Source organism: Falco punctatus, assembly GCF_963210335.1.
Source record: "Falco punctatus genome assembly, chromosome: 3".
Lineage (NCBI taxonomy): Eukaryota > Metazoa > Chordata > Aves > Falconiformes > Falconidae > Falco > Falco punctatus.
This window is the reverse complement of record NC_137582.1, coordinates 77,730,865-77,754,284: the sequence shown is the minus strand read 5'-3', so window position 1 is coordinate 77,754,284 and position 23,420 is coordinate 77,730,865. Positions and strand designations below refer to the sequence as shown.

The 23,420-nt window shown below is 41.0% G+C and overlaps 1 protein-coding gene across 12 annotated transcripts in view; it reads left to right on the top strand.

The window, feature by feature from the left end:
• FHOD3 (formin homology 2 domain containing 3) overlaps window positions 1-23,420 on the top strand; it is a 450,149-nt gene that overhangs the window by 259,413 nt on the left and 167,316 nt on the right. For all 12 annotated transcript variants that reach the window (XM_080379989.1, XM_080379988.1, XM_080379997.1 and 9 more), the window contains exon 6: window positions 18,655-18,749. In XM_080379989.1, coding sequence (XP_080236115.1) covers window positions 18,655-18,749 — 95 coding nt within the window. The remainder of the gene's footprint in view (window positions 1-18,654; window positions 18,750-23,420) is intronic.

Genomic DNA, 23,420 nt, shown 5'->3' with positions numbered 1-23,420 from the left:
TGGATTTTTCATTATAGTCTTCATCTCAAAACACTGGGATATTCTTACCAGGCCTGTGAAGGTATGACAGTGCCCTTTTTTGTCAGTGCTCACTGAAATTTGTTTGCATGGACATTGGTGAGGTGTCCTGTAATGACTGCCTCTTCTGGTGTTCTGCTTAATTTGTGTCCTTAATCCATGAAGCTTCTGTCTGATGGAACGGAGAAGATAATTTAGGACCCTGGCTGTGACTTTCAATGGAAGAAATTGGCTTCCTTGACATGTGTGAATGTCAGGAGGGCAAAAGTGTCCATAAGCTAATAACTGCTGGAATTTGTCCAAAGGAAAGGCCTGTCCCTCTTCACCAGGAAATCTGTTTTCTGCTATACTAACGTAGACTGCCACATAGGTAAATTAAGTTGTCTATATAGCTCTGCTTACTGTAATTCTCTCTCCTGAAAATACAGCTTAATGAGAAGGTACTTCAACATATTAGGAAGCAGTAGAATCCTATTATTTACATTTTTGACATTGCCTTTATGGCTTTCTGTTGCTATTCTGTAAGTCATTCAGAAAAAGTCAGGAACAGGGAAATAATGTGCATTACTTCAGTTTTCTACTTACTGTCATTTTCATAATATTTAGTCCATTAATCAGATGTTTACTTTAGCCAATAGAACATTCTTCTAAACCGATTTAATCTATAGTCTCTCCTCTGTATGCATGTACCTATTACCAGTGGAAATGCTCAGATTTCCATTTTATCTCTTTCATTCTTCGGTTTTCCTGCTCTTCAATTATGCCTATCATACCTTCCGTTTCTTATGAGATTATTGCAAATGTTGTTCTTCCTGTTTACAGAAAGAGTTGTGTGGGAAATTGCATCATTTAGGCCACTTTAAAGTGAGAAATCACAGGCGTTGCTCATATGTTTTCATATTCCTTCATTTGGCTTCAGAAACTTCTTGCAACAGTTCCTCTTTACTTTCTAAGTGACAACATTAGTTGTGTCTTTGGATTGACTTTTTGCTCTTCAAAATTCAGGCTATAAAGATGCCTTGCATTGGAGCGCTGAAAATGAAAGCAGCAGAACCATTGTTCTTTCACTAAATACTATTAAGTTGTCATAAACAGTGATTTAAAATTTACCTTTGATAAACTTCATTGAAGTAGAAAGAAAAGCCTGACAATATTTCTAGACTGGTGGGGAAAGGCTAGGTTTAGAAATCAAATTTTTTTTGAGCTGGCTGGGATTTCCCTCTACAGCCACTGAAATGATATTGTAGTCAGGAGTCAATGATGAAAGTAGTGTGAAACATCAAGTTTTCTCTCCACATATATCATTATATTAGACCCTAAAGAAGGCAATGGTGTCTGTTTGTAGCATGCATTTTGTCTAAAAAATAGAATTCTGAATACACTGTGAAGGTCTGAGCTTTGAAAATGTTTGAGAGTTCTTGTACAAATAAACAGCAATCCTTTTTTTAAACTAATTATAAACACATAAAAGCATTTATAATGAAGTGACCATAGCTGTAGTTTGGGGGTTTTTATGGTATGCTAAGACTTGAATTTTAAGAGAGGGATGTGTAAATGCAGATACATCTAGTTAGGTATGCATAGATATATGCAGATACACATCTGTATACATGATGTATATTTGTAAGCAGTAATATGTGCACAAACATAGCCAAAACCAAATACGTGTTACTGCAAGACGCAGAAACAAACAAACAAAAAAAAAAAAAAAAACCCACACATTGCTGGACTGTAGAAATTACCTGGAAGAAGTAACTTGCACTGCAATAATGCATTTTATCTGCATATGGAGATTTTCTAATCATCGAGCTCTCTGAAATGTATTTGTTTAATCATAATTGTAGGTGCTAATGTAGGTGGATTTGGAAAACTAAGGGGAAAATAATATCCTGTTTTGAAGGCACAATTCTTTGCATAGGTCTTGACTGGCCTTACTAGGTCCAGAGTGTTTGTGACTGGTTGTGCAAGGAAACATGCAGAAGAAAAAGTGCAAGGGAAAGGCAGCATGACAGTCCATCACACAGAGAATAAAGTATAGCTAGCCTTTGAGTTCCCCATGCTATAAAATATATTCTTCATGTGAGTTAGATCAGGAATGTGTATGGTGTATGCTGTATACAGAAGGCATTTTAAATTTGGCCATCTAGATTAAAAAAAAAAAAAAGTGATGAGAGAAGACACAGGAGGTAGATGCAGTAATATCTGATTTCAGCTTTATAGCTGCTGAGGCTCTGAGGGCAGATGTCAGTGTGAGCCTTGAAAACCAACTGAAACTCTGGTACCTTACTATGTCTCTGTTTTACATTTTACTCTCCAGCTTTATGAAATGTCATATAATTAAACCCTTCAATGCAGTGAAAGGTGACTGTTGAATCTCAGGAGCTTAAACATGTCGGGTTTTTTTCCTCTTTTACTTGAATTTCACTGTTTTGTGGTCAGAAGATGAAAAGCCATGCAGGATCTACAACTTTTTCATGTGCATTTATGAATAAGGAATTTTAAGGAGATGGTAAACACACCTCAGGTTCAACACTTAGCTCTGCAGATGCTGTTTCCGTGAAGTGGCGGCCACTTTTCATGGAGCGTGTGAAGTGCATGGAAAGGTTTTGCTTGTTTTGTTAGTTTGATCATTTCCTTCAAGCATGTTCTTAAAGCCCTTTGACTAATGAGAAAACTATAAAGTGTTTCTTTTGGCAACAGATAAATAAAATATCTTGCTGGAAATCATCCAAAAAAAAAAAAAAAAGTCATTCGCAATGTTCAAGAAAATCCCATCTCTCGCCTTCTGAAAATTTCTGTTTAGAGAACAAGTGAAAACTCCTCCTTGTGTTTCCTTCTACAAGGTGAGGGAAGGAAGGGAGGAAAGTAAAGCAAAAGGGCAGTATGCATGTGGTCAACCCAGAATTAATTGCTTTGCTAATGGTGCCATTCCACTGAGTAACCTTCCCAAGGTGTTACCGTGTTTACATTATGAGCTGGACCAGCTGCCTGAAATAGGTTGCATGGTGGTAAACGGAGTTCCCTCCCTTTGACCCCACTCAGGAATTCAGGAAGGGAATAAGGGAATTACTTGAGTCTTTCTCAGAGGCAGCCACAGCAGTGGTGCGGGGTGCCTTGTTGCTGTAGGGTTTATTGTGGGTTTGGGGACTGTTTTCCATTCCCATTTCGTTTAGTAAACACATGTAAGGAAGGAGATTCATTCTTCTAAGGAAAGATGCTTTGGGAAAAGACTGATTGAAGATTTGGTGGGGAAAGAGAGCTCTCTACTAGCCTTTCCTGCTGAAAAGCAGCATTAGGAAGAATTGGAAGGTTTTATGGGGACAGGGCCATGTAGTCTGGAGAGTTTGTCTAGAGATTTATGTAGTTTGGATAAGCATTCTGGCTCTGAGCCTTACTGTATGTTAAACTTCATATGAGGTTAAGGAAGGTGGCAAAGAATAGACTTTATTTTTTTAATACTTGTACTAGAATGTTGATTCTTTCTCTCACCACTTTGTATTTCACTTCTTTTTGTAAGCTCACTTGAATTCGATGCATTATAGGCAACTTTTTTATGTAACCAAGTTAGAAGCTCTCTCATAAGTTGATATGCAAAAATAGAGATCTCAGGTGTTCACACAGAGCAGTGTGTGTGTGAACACTTCCTTGGGAAGATGTAAAACAGTTTAGTAACATTTATTATGCAATAGCTGTGGAAGTTTTTTACAGGTTTAAATCAGCTATATTAGTACAGTGTTGATTTTGTACAGCTCTTTGAGATTTTCTTACACAGTAGCAAGCAGCTATCCTTATTTAACTGATAACTACTATTTACATTTATTTTTTCCACTATTTAACTGTAAAATATGAGTTACTGGCTTTCAGAATTTTCTGTTGCTTTTGCACTTTGTGCTAACGTAAATTTCTTTGGATCAAGCAGTGAATCAAAATGAGTATATTTTACTTCCACTTTATTCTCTTCACCGATAAAGCAACTCAGATAACTTTTCCATTATTTGTAGTGTATGAAAAGTGAAAGACTACCTTCTGCCTTGAGCAATCAGAAGGGATGAGATTAGTGAAAACTAATTCCCAGATAGAACTATGGAACAAATTTAACAGCCCTAGAGATAGTAGTGATCGTTTTGTAAAGAGCAAGAACTCTTTCAGCTGAAGACAGCATACGCCCATGACATAGTTTATTTTTATGTGGACACAAATAAATAATTTGCCCCATTTTGTCTGACAACCTTCTGTTTCACAAGCAGAGGTCGTTCTGGATGCTAGTGATTATCAAAGTGTTAGCACTTGCTCTTTGCAGCGTTCTCCCAGATGTAAGGATAGCAGCCCCAAAACAAGGTGAGATGTTTGTTGAACAGATGCTCAGATCTAAAGATGCTCTTCCAGGAGAGGTGGGAGGCAATAGGAGCAGCAGCCTGGAGGAGCAGTGGCCTGAAGCAGATCAGAGGTCTGTTGTCTCTCCCCATCTCATAATCTTCACTTGCCAGAGTTTGATGTAAAGAGCAGCAGGTTGCTCATCGTTCTCTAAGAATTTGGTAGGGTGATGAAAAAGTTTTATTAGAGTTTGGTGACATTTTATCAGTGCTGCTATTGAGGAAACAGGGATAAAGAGTTGTCCCAAAAATGGAGAATAGATTGGAGAATAACCAAGCTGCTCATGATGGATGGTGGGTGGTGTTTTGTGGAACATGGGAAGTAGCTCAGGGATATCAAAACTCTGATCTGCAAAGGACCTCTGGAGGTATCAACCTGAAATACTGTCCATCTGAAATAACTCTTGCTTCTTCAAACTCCAAGTGTTGTTGCAATCATGGCTTGAACTTTTTAAATCATGTCTGATGAACCAATTTCTGATGATGTGACATCTATTATAAACCAGAGATGGTTTGTAGATTTCTTTGTTGTTTTGCTTTAGGGTATGTAAACAGTTAATAGAAATATTTATTTTGGGGATGACGTCAGATATTTATTTCTTTTTAAACCACTACCCACCTTTTTTTTTTTAAATGAAACAAAGACACCAGCTAAAACCAACCCCCACTACCCCCCCCCCAAAAAAAAAAATCCCAAAACAACAACAAAAAAACCCAAACACACACACACAAAAAAAACCACCAACCAAAAAAGAAGATAAATGAATGTAATGTTTGTAAACCCAGGTTTTCCATACACTGCAAATAAGGCTGCCAGTCCTTAAAGTTCCTGGTGGAAAAAGGATGGTGGTGTTACTCTTTTTAAGGTTCCTGACATGGAAGGGGGGTGATTTTAACTGAGCCTCTGCCATAATACAATGTAATTGTTAGGCAAGTAATTTCAGTTCAGCTTGTAAGAAAGTATCATTATGTTCCCTGTTCATATTTGTTTGGGTTTTTTCTGTAGACACTAATTTGAGACCATACTGCACAGAGCTGAACCTCAACTTGGTTGCAGGTCTTCTATGGATACTTGAAGTGCTATTATATCAAAAGGTATTCTCAACAATCAGATTATCAAGTGTCTCAGATGTGACATCCATAGTTAGTGAAAGCTCCAACTTCTCTGCAAAACAGAACAGAATTGTTTCTTTATGTCATTGGTGTGCTATGCAGAAAATGTATTCAGGCCTGCGAAGCACTCACTATATTGATTAACATTGTAGAAAACCCTGCAGGAAATTAAATATTCTGTCTTCACAGGAGGTTTGCACAAAAACATTTCTAGGACCACACACGAAGAGAGTGGTTTTTAGACAGTATTTTCCAGTACTTGCTTTGAATGAGGTTGTACTCCAAAGCTTAGAAATAATTTTTCTTTAAATTGATTTAGACATGGTTAATTTTGTGCAGCGAGTAGACTGATAGAAGTTTTCTGCAGGATTCTTAATTCTGTCATTTCTTAAATGTCTTGTGCTTGAATTTTGTGTGCCTAACATTCTTTAACTTCTAAGTACCCAGAAACTCTTAATTACCCATCGTAGACTTGGTTGTGAACTAACTATGCCATAGATGCATGTAGTCTTCTATGCCAGTGGTGGTTTGGGTTTAGTCTGCATCACTTACTGGAGGAGTGTTGCACAGAAGTGTCTGTGATACTTACAGGACCGGTTTGGGTCTGGGAGTAATTTAGCTGCTTCCATGCAGAGCCCGAGGTTATTGCTTACAGAGTAGACATCGGCAACTTTGCTCCAAACTATCTAAATGAGGAACTGTTAAACTTCCCTGTCTCCAAATCGCCTCTGCACCATCTTCTTCAGCGTCAGTGTTACCCTGGGATCACAGGCCTGCTAATGAGGTGCTGACCAGTAATACAGTCATAGAAACACGCTTGCATTTGTACTGAGGGTTACCAATTATGCTGTGGTCAATGAATTGTAAAAACATCAACAAAATGGAATAAAATCACCCAACAATGGTTTTGGAAATAAAAAGTGATTGTTCAGCTTCATTTCTCATTTACATAGTTACTGGTATATAAGAAATGTAGACTGTTACACTTGAACAAGTCCACCACCTTCATCTTCATGTTCAGCCAGCAGGTGATTGTCTCTCCCTGCTGCCACACAGGTGACTAGTCACCAATGACAGACCTTACATTTTTAGGTCAAATGAAGCTTTCACCTGCAAATAATTTTCTTTTGTTCTGAATCTATTTTATTCACTTTTTTATATGGTAAAGGAATGAACTGAAAAGCAGAGATTCTGTAATTATCTTTCTATCAATTAGAAATTAGGATTTAATACATTTTTTGTGGTTTTGCCTGAGAGCTTTGGGGAGGGGGGAAATGGGATTGGTGTGCATTCTGCTTAGCTATTGACCTATCTAAATTCAGTCAGAGAGGGGTAAAGTCTGAGCGTGACACTGATAAAGATGATTTCACTATGTTTTCCTTTAAGAATTGCTGTAGTAAGATGGGATTCAGTATTCAAACAAGTTCTCACTGTCACCATGCTGATGGGGGAAAAAAAATAATAGAGGGATTAGAAGAGAATTACTCTTAATTTGGAAGGAATCTTTGCTCATTATCTGACATGAATGACCAGAGACACAAAACAGCATTTTCAATCAATATTTTGGAAGAGCATGAGCTCTGTACTTAAAGGGATTTGTAACGATGTCTCTTCCTTGCACCTTTTTCTCGTGGGAAGTCTACTTCAAATGGGAGATATGAACTTGTGACTTAAGCACATTCTTTACCGTGAGATTTGAAAGGAAATTGTATAACCCTAAATGTCACATAGCAGCAGACATTCTTGAAACAAAAAGAAGAAAAAGCACATTTAACGAAGTGTTGTATCTGTTTGCTTTCTAGTGCTGACTTTGGCTTTGTTTATCCAGTACTTAGAGTACAGTCTTTCATTCATTTGCCCTAACAAGCATAAATTCAGGAGATGAAAGTTAATTCTATGATGGCACACGTGTTACTGCAGGGTGAAGTCTATCCAAAATGTTACAGACAGGCTGAGCATGCTGAAAAGAAATAAATATCTGAAAAGTTCATCAGGAAATCAGTTTTGGCATCTGTCATGATATAATTACGATGAAGAAATTAGGAGGATAGACTCAGTATTGTTTTTTTAAAGGTGGCTCAGTGAATAAAAAGTGACAGATGCATTTTTTATATATAAAAACATTTGATATTGGGATGCATTCCTCAATAGACAAAGACACAAAGATCGTGATTCAGTCAGCTTTTATTTTCAGGCTGTTCAGTTTGAATCTTTTGTAGCTAACACACCATGGTGAGAAGGCTGAGATGGTGAGAAAGCCTAACTTCCAGTCTTGGCTTTGCTTTAAATAGACACGCTTCCTTCTCCCACTTTGCTTAAGAACTCTTTTAGTTTAGTTGCTGAACTTAAAGCATAGTGAATTCTTATTTATCCTACTGATTTCTGCTCTTGAATCAGTCCTTCCTGAGCAGGGGAGGAAGCTTTTAATGTACTATTCATCAATAGTTTTGAATGGCTTTGAATATAGTTAGGAAAAATGTGATTTTCTGTGCTCCTCTACAGTGCCCTTTTAAATCAGTTGGTTTCAAGATGACAAAAGCATTGGAGAAATCTGAAATTTGTAGTAAAAAGCATAATTATGTAAACAAAGCTTTTAATTTTTTTTGATATTTCGAGCACACTCAAGTATCCCATAATGATCTTAATACTTCTGTGCTATCTGTGCACTTGTTCCATTTCTGTCTGAGATGAAGAAAGCCAATGCATTCCTTCGTAGGAACGTTTGGACCTGTGTAAAATCCTGTAACTGTTGTCAGTTTAGCTATAAGTATTGAGAAACATTAGAAGTGATACCTACTTGAAACATTTTGTAGGGCTTCTTAATGTATCTTCCACTGCAAAACGTTTTCACATGTGGTCCCTTATTTTGGAAGAATAGGGAACACCATTTGGAATACATTGCCAAGTAAAGAAGCTATGTGAGAATTAAAAAACATATAGAAACAATACAGCTGGAGAAATTTACTTGTATTTTTTGTTCTCAGTGTAGCTCTTCCATGGTGTTCCCCAAGTAAACCTTATGCTACCAGCTATAATAAACAGCGTTTGAATTTTACTAAAAGCTGGATGGCTAACAAAGTGTCGCTTTTGGCAGCATGCTTTGTTTCCTGCAGAACCCCCCATGGGAACTGATGTGAAACACCAGTGGTAGGATTACCGATCTCAGTGACTGTCATTCTTCTTTCTTTTGTTGTTTTTCTGTTCTTCAGGAATATGGTGTGTATCATTTTTAGAAGTCCATGCTTACTGAGCATGTGCTGCCATATATATGAATTTTGGAGACTGGCTTTCAGCTTTTCAGTAGCAAAAGTAACTTTACGTGCCCACTGAAATAATTTTGACTCTCTGTAAGCCTCCCTGACAAAGGCTAGTTTAAGTGTATTTAGATATTTTAACAATTGCAATGCTGTTATTTCGGGATGCTAAACTTAGCCCATGTTTACGTGCCCAGCATAGTGCCTTGGAGAATGAAGTTTAGCTTAAAAAAAAAAGGAACTGCAATCCTGGTAAATATTACTGCTCACAACAGCAACAACATGTTACTACATGACAACAAAAGAACATTGATCAATGTTTGTGCTTTGCAAAGACTATGCTGAAGTCTGTGGGGTAGAACTGTAGTTTCAACTGGCACAGGAATTTATCTTTTTTTTTTTTCTTTTATTCTTCTTAATGTACAATAATGCTAGGAATTCTTGGTTTTCCTCTTTTTACTTCCTGAGAATCTTCCTTTTTGTTTAGGAAAAGTGTAAGTATTAGGAAATGTTACCTTTTTTGCAAGAGAAATGGGGTGGTGGGGGAAGCGGTGAGTGAGAATCTATCATTTGTTCACTTCAAAACTGATAGGTTTCATCCTGGAAGGTTGGAATACTGTTGCTGACTAAAAATGCTCCGTATGTGAACACTTTTACCCTACCGTATGTCCTTTTTCTTCTCTAGTGTTAGTCCATTGGTAAAAGCCGAGCTGTGTTACCCCTTGATTCTCTTGATGTTCCAGATAGGACAGGAACCCCATGACAGTGTGCTTTTTTTCATAATCACTGCAAAAGTGCCTAACTGTAGTCAACAAAGATCCTATTGGCATATAATAAAGAAAAGAAAAAAAAATAAAAGCATGTATTCCCTCAGATTTTTCTCTGCCCCAGGGGCAAATGCACTAAATCTGACAATCAAAATCAGCTTGATTTTGCTAAGACTGAATTTCAATTGCATTTTCTTCTGCACTTAAGTGTGACATTGCAGTGTTCCCCAGTCCGAATGCTGAGTTCATTCTCAAGGCTTAGCTTTTTGGCATGTAAAGGAGGTGCTGGAATTCCAAACTGATGTGGTGTATGTAATTGATAATGATTGATAAAAGACAGCTAGCACCTGCAGGTCCTTTCTTTGTACAGGGTAAATAGGTGTCTGAGGAGTTCAAGAAAGGGAGCTGCAGAAATTATCTTTTCCATTCTGCAAAGGTTGGTTTGTGTTACCCTCCTTGTACCTTCAAAGTCAGGATTAGTATTGTTTACACAGACAAAAGGCTTATGTTCATGATTAATGGAGAGGGAAAGGCCTTGCAATGCATCACATCTAGCACATTGCCAGACTAAATTACTCAACCGGCTCCCAAATAGAAGGGCTAAGGTGTCACTTGGAAGTCTCACTAATTTTCCCTAGTTTTATCCTAAATTTAAGGTAAATTTTCTTTTGTGGCCTCTAGCTCAGTGTAGTTATTGTTTCTTGACTATGGGTTAAAATTCAATTTACATTCAGTTGAATTCAATTTAAATATTCTGGTAGGGACTAAATCTATGATTGGATGGAGTAAAGAAGACAGACTTCAGTGGTGCGTAGTGAAAGGACAAGAGGCAAGACATGGGCGCTGGCTGAAATATGGGAAGTTTGATTTATGCTTAAAAACCAACCAACCAAAAAAATACCACAAAAAAAACACCACAACTGTGAGAGTGACCAAGCACTGGCACAGGTTGCTCAGAGAGGTTGTACAGTTTCCAACCCAAGAGATATATTCAGCACCCAACTGGACAGAATCCTAAACAACCTGCTCGGGATTTCCCTGGTTTGAGCAGAGGGTTGGACTCGGCAGCCTTTCAGAGGTGCCATCTAATCTCATCCAGCCTGTGATCTTCTGATTCAGTTTTACTTCTGTTGTAAAGTGCTTGGATGCCTAAGCATGGTAAACCCATTATAAAAAGTTTAAAATACATTTAAAGATGAGTCTTCTCTGAAATCAATGTGTGAACTCTTTTATGAGAGATGAGAAGAGACACCTCATCCTTACAGCAGATCTTAATTTCTGTCCCAAACCGAAACCACTTCTCTTTTGCTGTAGCATCAGTACTTAGTACAAGAAGTCATAGCTGGGAGTTGCATGTAAACCCATTGGAGTTAATTCTTCGGTATTTCCATGGCTAGTGTCCTGCACTGGCATGATGCTTTTGCAAATACCTTACCTCACAAGAAAATCTCTCTGGTCATCTCATCATCGTGTCCTGCGATGTCCTGTGGGCCAATGTGGAAGTCTCCTCTGAAAATCCTGTAAAACTCCAGAAATATAAATTCTTAAGAAAAATATGTAACTTCATACACATGTTGGAAGAACATTGTTCAGTTTTCCAGCCTATATTGATTCAGTGAAGAAGCAACTGCCTTATTTCAGCTCTGTATATGCATACGTTATGTCATCTTAATTCAGGGCTACCACACATTCTTTTTTTCTACAGGAGTTTTGCTTTATGAAGCACGAAGGACGAATTGATCTTTTAAAGCCATCTAGTTCACCTTTTGTTTTCTTTTTTTCTTTTGTCTTTTTCCCTTCTCCAGTCTTCCTTTCTTCCTTTAATTATATCTTTCCTTTTTTAATTTCTTTCCTTTTTTTATTATTTCATGCTTTTAGTCAGCTTGCAAAATAGTGGTCTAATGCTGGAGTAGACTTGCTCGTTTATTAATGAAGTATTTTAATTATCTATTTCTTTTTAATAAGGAAATGTTTTTACCTTTTACTATATAAGCTTTACCCAACTTATTGTACACTGATGTTATTAATCTTGTAAAGCATGCTGGAATGTAGTGCATTTAAAATGTCAGGGCTGCAAAATAAAATAATGTTTAAAGCAATTAAGACTAATCGTGCAAAGCTTTTATAAAGCATATGTGTAAGCCAGATTTCAGTTCATATAAAAAGGCATTCAGCAGTTTAACTGCTGACAGAGTCAAATTCTCTTTTGCTGTAGCATCAGTACTTGGTACAAGAAGTCATAGCTGGGAGTTGCATGTAAGCCCATTGGAGTTAATTCTTCAGTATTTCCATGGCTAGTGTCCTGCACTGGCATGATGCTTTTGCAAATACCTCACCTCACAAGAAAATCTCTCTGGTAATCTCTTAGTCTATTCTTCCTTTGTACTCAAGTAAATTGTAAGAAATATCACAAAAGAAATATTGGAAGAGGAGCAATTCCGAGGTGCTCCTTTGGCTTTGGTGGAGCTTGTGCACTGCAGATGTTGTGTGGTATATGTAAAGGACCAGCTTTGGCTTAAACACTTGAGCTGATTAAAGCTGCTTTATGCCCTTTGACCTTGCTGCACGCTGTTTTTTAAAGTGAGAAACACCAGAGGAAAAGGGTGACAGAGGAAACATGAAGAGGAGAAAACTCTGTCAGAGGTTTCTGCAGTCCTGGACTTGCCATGCGTTGGCCATCCCTTGGGAAAGGGCTGCATTGCTCTTCACTTCAACCCTGGGGACAACTGAGAACCACTGGGAAGTAGGCCGGGTGTGGTGAGGCTGAAATAACAGCTAGAGCTCTTCTAGTTTAGGAGCCTCAGAACAGCAAGTTGTGGAGGCACAGGTACCTTTCCCTGACAAAGAGAAGGGGAGGGGACTCACTACCCCCCTGCTTCCAACCACAGTCACTACCTGCTTTCAAAGTGAGTAATTAGACTTGTAAGTGCTCTGTGATCCCTGTGCCTGCTTAATTGTCGAGTTGTTATCAACAATCCATTTTTGGGGACCCAAACTGTTTGTCTGTGTTCTTTGCGGATGACTTCTGAGTACCTGCAGCACGAATGACTGTAAATGTCATCAAGGCTTCAAAACTTGGACATGTTTTCAAGAGTCTGGGTTGACTGAAGCTCTGCTCCGAGTCCAGAGCTAGAAGCCTGTTCCCCTTTGTTTTCACATAGTAATCAGCACTGAAAGAGGGTTTCTTTGCTAGTGGCCCCTGAGGTTCACCAAAACTAAGGTTATTGTTAAAGACGGACCATTGGGTAGAATGGAATAATAATAATAACACAGATATAAAGGTCTCTCCGTTGTGTCAGGAATGTCAGAGTTAAAAATCTCCTCCAGTATTTCCTGCGGGCTTTTGTGGATAGTGGAAACTATTGCTAGGCAGTGCCATTTAAGAACCCAGCGTTAAGCATGGAGTTTAAACATACACGTGCTGTCTCTTTAGAATTAAAATAACGGCAAAGGCACATTTTTAGCTGCCAAGTAAAGGAAGGATTTTTGTTTCTTGCTAAGCTTGACCTTGATTTTTAAACAAGATGTGATTTTAAGGGCAAGTTACAGCATGCTGCCTGTGTACCCACTTGGTTATAATCACAGCCAGCAACATACATTGCAGGGCTCGAGCGTGCTGCAGGAAGCCGTGTTGGTTGCACAGGAGAGTGGTGTGTCCAGCCTTCCTGGTTGGTTTGGCTTTGCCGAAGGATGGCCTCCGGACAGCAGCTTCCCTTGAGCCTGTAATCCAGGGGAAAATCCTGCTTGTCACTTTTGTCACACATTTTTTGGCATTAAAACCCATATGAGTTTTATTGTTTCTTCATTTGTTTTGCCATTAAATGGGGAAAAAAAAAAATTCATTTAGAAACCCTTTGTGTCTGCAAAAGATCTGAACTTTGAATAACTCTAGGTCTAAAGCTAGCATGCAGACATTTCCAAATACTTATGAGCTATTAAAGTACTGTGTAAGACCAAAAGGTAGACTTTAAATTGTGTCAGCTAGCATAAGAACTTCTGATTTACACTAGCAGTGTAAATCTGTACAAAACTATCTTTGCAGTTTTAGTTTATGACATTAGTTCTGTGATGTGTTTTTTTTGAAAAAAACGTTCAGTTATTGGTTAATACAGTTAATACAAATTTAGTACATGGTTAATATGGGAGTTCTGAAAATTAATTTCTAAGTGTGTTTCAACCATGACATGTGTGATAAGGGAAAGAACAAATGAACAGAGGGTAAAAAGACAAGGTTAAGTAAAGAGCTGGGATTTAAAGACATTTGGATGAGAAAGAAAATAGTCATGCATTTGTGGCCAGGAATAAGATTGTTTTTACCATCCTAGATGACGTTACAGATACGTTCAACAGGAGTAAAGAAATGGGAATAGGTGTATGAACTGCAGATTTTGCACTGAAGCTAAAACCAACCTGTACAAATAGTAAGAGAGGAAAACTCAAAACAAACAAAACCTCAAACCTAAAAAATTTAGCTGGTTCTAGTCCTGTGGAATGAGTGCGAGTCATAAGATTTGGCACAGTGCTGCTTTGTAGGATCATTTCAGAAGCAGTGGAGAGGCCAGGTCATCTATTTTATCTGATGTCACCTCTTAGAAGCAAGAAACTCTGCTGCAATTCTGGCCATTTTCAAGTAGCTGGATGGTACAAAAGTTGTATTTAATAAAGATTTCTCATCAGGAAAAAACTATCCAGTATCCTTGGCTATTACAGAGAAAATAAGCTCTTCCGTGAGGGTGCATGTGCAAGCACTGTCAGTAGGAATGTGCTATAAGCAAAAGTAGAAGCTCCTGGCATCCAGTGTGTCAGGCTGAGCTGAGCTGAGCTGGAGATTTTGTGTTCAAGGCAGTCCCAGTGGTAGCTGAGTTCTTGCCTCTCAGAGCAAACACAGAGAAATAAGTTTGAGGTAGGTTCTTTTTCTTCAGAAGTAACAGAATACTTAGATAACTGTATTATCTCCCTCCTGGGATCCCTCATGAGACAGGTATTGAAATTTTGTTTGTGATCAGGAAGCGTACTTTAATGGAGTATGCCTTTTCAGTGCCCAGGATACCATATGTAAGCTAGTAATCTGTTTTAAAATGGAATCACACAGACCATTAATTTCTCATTGGTGATAAGATTTCAACTGGCAATGAGAAAGATGACTTTCAGCAGCTGGTTCCTCCCCGTTAGTTTCATCACAGCTCTGCCTGTCATTCACGCTCACCCGTTGTTGCATACAGTGTCGCGTGCACTGTGGCTGCTGGTTATGAAGGGCTAGCTGAACCTGGGACAGAAGCTTCTCCAAGGAGCTGAAACCTGTGGTGACAGTGTCCGGCTTTGGCCTGCTTCACCCTGTATATGGGCTTATTCTGATGGAAACAAAGGCAGTCACAAAACCCATCCCTACTGTAATTCTTGGCATGATGAATGGGGTTTTGACTTGTAGGAGAGGGTAAGGCAATAGTGTTTCTGCTCATTCCGCTCTGTTGCTTTCTCTGAGGTAGTCTTGTGGTAAAATACAAAGCGGATAGGGCAGATTACAGGAGCAGGTGTGTGGGCAAGAAACAGCTTTGAAACTTTTGACACTCTGGGTGAGAAAAACAGACTTTTACTTACATAAAGTGATGTTCCTGTGATGATGTTTTGTGCTACAGTTTTTCCCCTTTGGTCCAGTTAACTTTATACAGGAAAGATCCCAGAAGAGTATCAGCGCCAATACTGGCACATTTTTAGAGGCTTTCTTAAACCTCTTATTTTACAGAAATCTATGAAGTTTCTGGCTGCTCTGTCCTTCTCTAACCTAAGCCTTGCCTAAGAAATCCAGCAATTTTCCACTTGAAAATAGCTATGGGTAAAGTCACACACTACTTTCACATAAGATTAAGGGTTTGACAAGGGTGGTGAGAACAAAGAAATTCCAAATTGTGTGCTCCGTATTTAAACCCCCCTTTCCTAGCCCCCTGTTGCACAATAGCAAGCTTTCCTAATGCAAGTAGGTTGTTGATATACTTCCAAAAAGAACTCTGGATAGCTGAGAGATGGGATTAAATGGATTAAATAGCCTCCTCATTTTTCAGTGAAAAAAAAAGGAGTTCGGTTGAAGAAACGTATAATGCGGACTTAAATGATTTTGGACTAGATTAGCCTTCCGAGCAGGTTGCTTTGCAAATTAGTGTGCTTGCTCTTGGCAGGGCACTGCATGTTGGTGGTGGTGGGCGTGTGTGCATGCCGGCACGCACACGTGGGGTGGGGGGCACGTGGAGTTTGCACTGCATTCAGCCATTTCAGCAGACTTAGAGTGTGGGCCAGGAGGCAGGCTGTCCATGGGGCAGAAAAGCTGCAATGAATAGGAAACAGTGCAGAGTGCTCTGTGGCCAGTCTGTCTCCATGCAGTGCAAAACTGGTCTGCTCCACTCGGCCAGACCTGAGCCTGGGAGAGCTCAAGAACCTCCAGTCCACCAGCCTGCTCGTACACTAGTGTTTTTGGTGGCCTCTTCCATTTTGCCACTGTGTTGTATGGTTGCTAGGTGTTACCTTTGCTTCCCTAGCACAGACACTTGACGTGGTATGAAACTAGCGTTCTCCCTCTTTCAGCTCTTCTTGTGGACTTCTTTTCCTAAGAACTTAAAAGGCATCAACTTTGTGTGAAGTACATACAGATCCCTCTTAACTTACTCTTCCTCATAATGAAAGCTGATTTCTCCTCAACCCAGCCTGCAATGTCTTGCTTTCATATTTCTGACCCCTGAAGACGGGAAACAGCAATATCAAGCTCCATGCCAAGGTCTGGCAGCAGCAGGTAGCTTGATATGTGGCAGATAATTACTGGATTCATGCCTTGCATGTGGACAGCATGGCTCCATAGCAAGCCTTATCTTCGTCATCATCATTTTGTGGTGTCCTTTGTAACTCTTTGTCCTGTGAAACTTATTGGCCACTTGTTGAAGTGGCAGCAGTAGTGATTTTTTCATATGTTACTAATTTTTCACCTATACCTAAAAGACCCATTCTGTCACTGAACGATATAGACACTGCCATATACTTAAGGTACCACTGATAATGAAAAAAAAAAAAAAAAAAAAAAAAAAAAGAGGTGGTGGGAGGGGTTCAGAATGCAAGATTAGTGGTAGCAAATTAAAATTGTTAGGAATCCCTAAAACTTTTTTTGGCTTCTTTCTAAGGCTGGCTGATTTGCCTTAACCTATTGCTGTTATGAAGAGTCATATCTAAAACGCTGAAGACTAAGGCATCCCAAATCTCACTTACACATCCACTCTAACTAGTCTTAAGTATAAGCAGCGGAATAACTTTGTATTGTGTGCATGTTTTCCCTTTAAAAGCAGACTTCAAAGTTGTTTCAAATTCAAATTAAATCTTTTCATCCTCTATCTAAGAATTTGCAAGAAAGGAAAAAAAAAAAAAAAAAGGGGGGTGGGGGTGGGGAGGGGTGAAGGGGAGTTGGTGACCTTACCATGACTAGATCTCGTTCAGATCAAGGGCCAAATCTTTTAAGCACTGAAAGGAAGTAAAAACAAGAATTAAGAACTTTCTCTGATTACTGATGGGATAGCAGTGTTCTCTTTCCTTTACCTGCAAGGAAATGCTTCAAAGCAGCCATTTATTCAGGCAGTGTAAATATTATCTCTTTTTGCTGACTGCCTTACATCTTTTATTTTACCTTAACACTTGGGCTTGTATCCCTCCCACCTGATTTCATTTACCCAAGGCACGTGTCTTTGGAGGGTGCTGAATGATTGCTTCCTGGAGAGGAGGAGTGGAGAGAGATGGGCATACCCCGGCGGCAGCCCAGCCTGCCTGAGACACCAGTTATCTCCTTGCCGTAACCCCCTGGCTCGCCGTTTCTGCGTCTTCATTGACTGTGTAGAGTGACTTTGCTTCTAGCTTGGTGTTACAGATCAGATAAGGAATAGAAGTACCTGAAATTAGTACCTCAGTTTTTCTTAACTGTAAGTCAACCAACTAGAGCAAAGAAAAAAAGAAAGAATGTAAACGTGAAAGTTAGCTGCTTAGCTATAGGGGTACTGAAGTGCTTGACTAACATTCGTGTCTCTGAAAATCTGCCCTCAAGGAAAACAATGCTGCGCTGTGCACAACCTGTGCAAAAGTTAGCAAACATTCAGGATGACTTTGGAAGATTAATAACATCATAATGTTCCTCACCCTGTGGTTTCCCTTCTCCTCCCCTCCCCCCTCCCCCAAGCAGTGTACTAGGGGCTCATCAGGTTGTGCATTAGATAATTGAGTTGTTATGCCAACAGGCTGTGCTGAAAGGTGTTACATCAGTGATTTCTTTTTCATCCCACTGTGCTTTGATCTCCTGCTATAAAGCAGAAGATCTGACAGTGGAAACTTTTGAAGATGATAGATGAATTTCGCTAATCCACTTCTCATAATCCTTACAAAAAATGTCTGTCCTTATCAGTCAGAAAAGATTTAATAGCTGCTGTCTCTAGAAAGTCTCATATTATCAGCATTGCAAACTATGGAATTATTGTTACAAAATATTTCACTGCATGTTTTGAAATGTTGTTGTAAATGCTTTAGAATAAATGAATAAAGATGCTTCTTTCTTAACCATGCTTTGGTGGTTGTATTTTCTCAATAAAATCCAAAACTCATTTGCAATGCAGCACTGTGCAATGGTGAATGTTTGCTGTCCTTATTGGTGTTAATTATCCTGCTTTAATTTCATATTATTGGAATTCACTGAAACTGTCAACTTAATCCAAATATACTAATTCCAAACATTATATGGTGCTGAAACAAATGTTAATAGTTTGGCTTACAAGATGTAAAGCATCATATGGAACCATTGTGACAGTAAGCAATGTGTAGAATACTGTTTGCAGATTTTGGGGTAATAAAACGTGGCATCTTCTAGGAAGGAGCAAGTGCCTGTACTTGTCCCTGTATTAAATTCACAATGATACCATCCAGATGAAGTCAGTAAAGTTACTGCAGTTGCTCAGGACTTTTTCCAGCACAATCTTGCCCAATGTATCTTTTGTTAGTTCAGCTCTCCATGTCTCTGTAAAACCCTGCTTACAGAAAATTGCCAGCAGTGCTTATGATTATAAAAAGTATTCACAATGTCTGATTATACTTTATCTCTTTTCTTTACAATAGCTTTGGGCCAGATAATGCTGTATGTCGATGGTATGAATGGAGTAATAAATCATAATGAAACCGTCCAATGGCTGTACACACTTATTGGATCAAAGGTAAGATGCTCTCCAAAATTCTCATTTTATAAGTTTTTGGAGTTCTTCAAAAGGATTTAATTTGTATTACATATGCATTTAGGTTATAAACAGACTGTGTGTTAGGTTCTAAATAAGAACATAACGCTCTGTGTGGAAAGCAGGGCACACTGAGCTGTTACTTTTCTATTCTTCTATGCTGTTGGCACAACCTCTGCTTTTAGAAGCAAAGATACCAAAGATGCCCTTGTTACTGTCTGTGCTGCCATTGCAGTTCACCATGGATAGGATATTTTTGGTCTTGCAGTTGCAGTTCCCGAATAAGTTTTTTGGAATGACTTTTTGGGGTGTTATTTTTTCCCTTTCCATTCTGTGAATGCAAGTCCTTTTCTAAAATTTCACCATTCTCTACTGCTTAACTTTCCTGATCACTGTTGAGAACAATTCAGAGTGATTTCCTTCTTAGAACAGAATATAATAGTTCAGTTGGAAGGGACCTACAGCTATCATCTAGTCCAGGGGTCCTCAAACTGTTTAACCAGGGGGCTGCCGCGCGGATGCAGTGGCAGGCAGCCATCTGCGGCTGCTTGGTTTCCCCCCCCAACCCCCGGCGGGGGGGTCTGTAAATACCAGGGGCCGGATTGAGGACCCTGGGGGTCATATCCAGCCTGTGGGCCGTAGTTTGAGGACCCCTGATCTAGTCCAACTTTCTGACCACTTCAGGGCTGACCAAGTTAAAGTATATTATTAAGGACACTGTCCAAATGCCTCTTAAACACTGAAGGCATGAAGTATCAACCACCTCTCTAGGAAGCCTGTTCCAGTGTTTGACCACCCTCTGTAAAGAAATGCTTCCTAATGTCACAGAATCACAAAATGGTTCGAGGTTGGAAGGACCTCTGGAGGCCATCTAGTCCAAGCCCTCTGCTAAAATAGGTTCACCTAGAGCAGGCTGCACACATCCGTATGAGTTTTGAATGTCTCCAGAAAAGGAGACTTCACAAACTCTCTGGGCAGCCTGTTCCAGTGCTCTGTCACTGACAGAGAAGTTCTTCCTCATATTCAGAAGGAACTTCCCCTGCTGCAGTTTGTGCCCGTTGCCCCTTTTCCTGTTGCTGGGCACCACTGAAAAGAGCCTGGCCCCATCCTCCGGCACTTGCCCCCAAGATACTTATAGACTTTCATAAGACCCTTTTTCAGTCTTCTTTAGGCTAAACAGGCCCAGTTCTCTCAGCCTTTCCTCATAACGGAGAGATGCTCCAGTTCCTTAATCATCTTCATAGCCCTCCACTGGATCCTCTACAGTGGTTCCCTGTCTCTGTTGAACTGGGGAGCCCAGAACTGGACACAGCATCCCAGATGCAGCCTCACCAGGGCAGAGGAGAGTGGCAGGATCACCTCCCTTGACCTGCTGGCCACGCTCCTCCTAATGCCCCCCAGGATCCCATTGGCCTTCTTGGCCCCAGGGCACCCTGCTGGCTCATGGGCACCTTGCTGTCCTCCAGCACTCCCAGGTCCCTCTCCGCAGAGCTGCCTTCCAGCCGGTCAGCCCCAGCCTGTGCTGGTGCGTGGGGTTGTTCCTCCCCAGGTGCAGGACCCTGCACTTGCCTTTGTTGAACTTCACGAGGTTCCTCTCACCGCAGCTCTCCAGCCTGCCCAGGTCTGGCTGAATGGCAGCACAGCCGCCTGGTGCGTCAGCCGCTCCTCCCAGTTCTGCATCATCAGCAAACATGCCGAGGGTACGCTTGTCCCTTCATCCAGGTCATTGATGAAGAAGTTGAACAGGGCAGGACAGTGCTGACCCCTGGGGAACACCTCCAGCCAGGCTCTGTGGGGCTGATCAGAGCCCTCTGATCTCTGCCATCAGCCAGGTTTCAATCTACCTCACTGCCCGCTCATTAGTCCACACTTCTTGAGTTTACATGTGAGGATTTTATGGGAGATGGTGTCAAAAGCTTTGCTGAGGTCAAGGTAGATAACATCCACTGCTCTCCCCTCATCTACCCAGCCAGTCATTCCATCGTAGAAGGCCATTAGGTTGGTCAGGTGTGATTTCCTCTTGGGGAATCCATGTTGAGTGCTCCCGATAACCTTCTTTTCCTCCACATGCTTTGAGATGACCTCCACGATGAGCTCTTCTGTCACCTTGCCAGGGATGGAGGTGAGGCTGACTGGCCTGTAGTTCCCTGGGTCCTCCTTCTTGCTCTTTCTGAAGACTGGAGTGATGCTGGCTTTCCTCCAGTCCTCAGGCACTTCTTCTGTCCTCCATGACCTTTCAAAGATGATGGAGAGTGGCTTGGCAATAACATCTGCCAGGTCCCTCAGTGCTCGTGGGTGCATCCCATCGGGGCCCATGGATTTATGGGTGTCAGGTTTGCCTAAATTCTTCAATTTCTCAGACCCCCTCTTTTGCCTCCAGGGTCTGGGATACCTGATGGTCAGCCTTAGCAGTAGAGACTGAAGCCAAGAAGGCATTCAGTAACTCTGCCTTCTCTGTGTCCTTTGTCACCAGGGCACCTATCTCATGTAGCAGCGAGCTCGCATTTTTTGCTAGTTTTCCTTTTGCTACTGATGTACTTGAAAAAGTCCTTTTTGTTGTCCATGATGTGCCTTCTCAGATTTAATTCCAAATGGACCTCAGCCTTCCTTGTCACCTCCCTTCTGACAATGTTCCTATATTTCTCCCAAGTGGCCTGTCCCTTTTTCCACTTTCCATAAACCTCCTTCTGTTTGAGTTTTGCCACAAGCTCCTTGCTCATCCATGCAGGTCTCCTGTCCCCTTTGCTTGGTGTCTTACTCATAGGGATGCACGGATCTTGAGTTTGGAGGAAGCGATGACTGAATATTAGCCAGCTCTCTTGGACCCCCCTACCTCCTGGAGCCCTAAGCCCTGTAATTCCTCCAAGTAGGTCCTTGAAGAGGTCAAAGTTAGTTTTCCTGAATTCCAGGGTTGTAATACCTGCTTAATACCTACTTACTGCCCTGCTTTGTCCACACAGGATCCTGAATTCCACCATCTCATGGTCACTGCAGCCCAGGCTGCCCCCAGCCTTCACATCCCCAGCCAGCCCTTCTCTGTTTGTTAGTACAAGGTCCAGCAGCATGCCTCACCTCCACACAGCTCCTCCAGACCTGTGTCAAAAATTTATCATCAGTGCTCTGCAGGAACCTCCTGGACTGTGTGTGCTTAGTCCTGTTGTCTTTCCAGCAGATATGAGGGTAGTTGAAGTCCCCCATGACAGCCAGGGCCTGTGATCATGAGTCTACCTCCAGCTGTCTGTAGAAGGCTTCATCTCCTTCCCTTTCCTGATCAGGTGGCCTGTAGTACACACCCACAACAGTGTCCCCTATGTTGGCCTGCCCCTTAATCTTTACCTAGAAGCTCTCCACTCATTCTACATCCACCTCTAGAAAGAGCCCAATACATTCCAGTTGCTTTCTCACATAAAGAGCAATTCCAGCATCTTGCATTGCTGGCCTGTCGTTCCTATAAAGTGCCTAGCCATCCATGACAGCATTCCAGTCATGCAAGCTATCCCACCATATCTCTGTGATTGCAATGAGATCATGGCCCTGCGGCCACACACAGATCTCTGATTCTTCCTGTTTATTCTCCATCATGCATGTGTTGGTGTACAGGCATTTCAGAGAGGTAACTGAGCATGCAGGTCAGGTTTCCCAGGAGGGATGCAAGAGGCTCCACCATAGCCACGCACACCCTTGAGGTGGCTGGCCTTCTGGTACTCATCTTGAGAGTACCCATGTCTCCCTAACAGGCTCTAGTCAAAGAATGTTCCATTGTCATAGAAGCCAAAACTCTCACAACAGCACCAACCACAAAGCCAGAAGTTGCTGCATCCTTTCCTCTTACTGGTAAAATGGAAGAAACAGTAACCTGGGCACCAAAATTTTTCACTTTCACCCCCAGGGCTTTATAGTCTTCCTTGATTCTGTCCAGGTTCTGGCTTGCGGCATCATTCATGCCCATGTGAAAGAGTAGCAGCAGGTAGTACTCTGTGTTCTCGACAAGATGTGGCACCCTCTCAGACCTTAGCTCCTGGCAGGTAGCATACCTAATGGGACTGCCCGTCAGGCCAGCAGGTGAGCCCTCAGTGCCCCTTAACAGAGTCACCCACTACAAACACCAGTCTTTTTTTTTTCAGTAACCATGGTGTGCTGCTAGTGTAGTTTCCCCTTGCACACCTTGCTCGTGGGTGTCTATAGCTATTAAAGCTTCATAACTGTTTTTGATTGTGATGCTGGAGCATGGGGACTGGAGTCCTGCTTTTGTTGGTCACTAAGGTCCAAGGTACCTCATTCTCTGTGGTGTCTGTTACAGGAGCGTGGTTCTGTCTGTCTTTGTCTTGGTCCCTCTAACACTACTAAAATGTCTTTTGACTGTTTGATTCAATTCAAGTTGCAGGAAACAGTGCAAAAAATGTTAAGTTTTCTTGTGCCTGAAGAGCCCTAGAAAGTCTGTTACCAAAGTCTGGTACCTACCTACAGGGGATTCTTGGTCCCTACATACAAGGAGACAAAAAACAAAAGCCAGAATATATGCCACTGTGTTTGGTCTTCTCGGATGGAATAGTGATTTATATAGTGCGCAACCCACTTTTAAGGCCACCTGGTTGGAAGTTGAAGCAGAACAGAGATTCTGCTGGCATGCCATCTTGAGGGGCCATAGGGTAG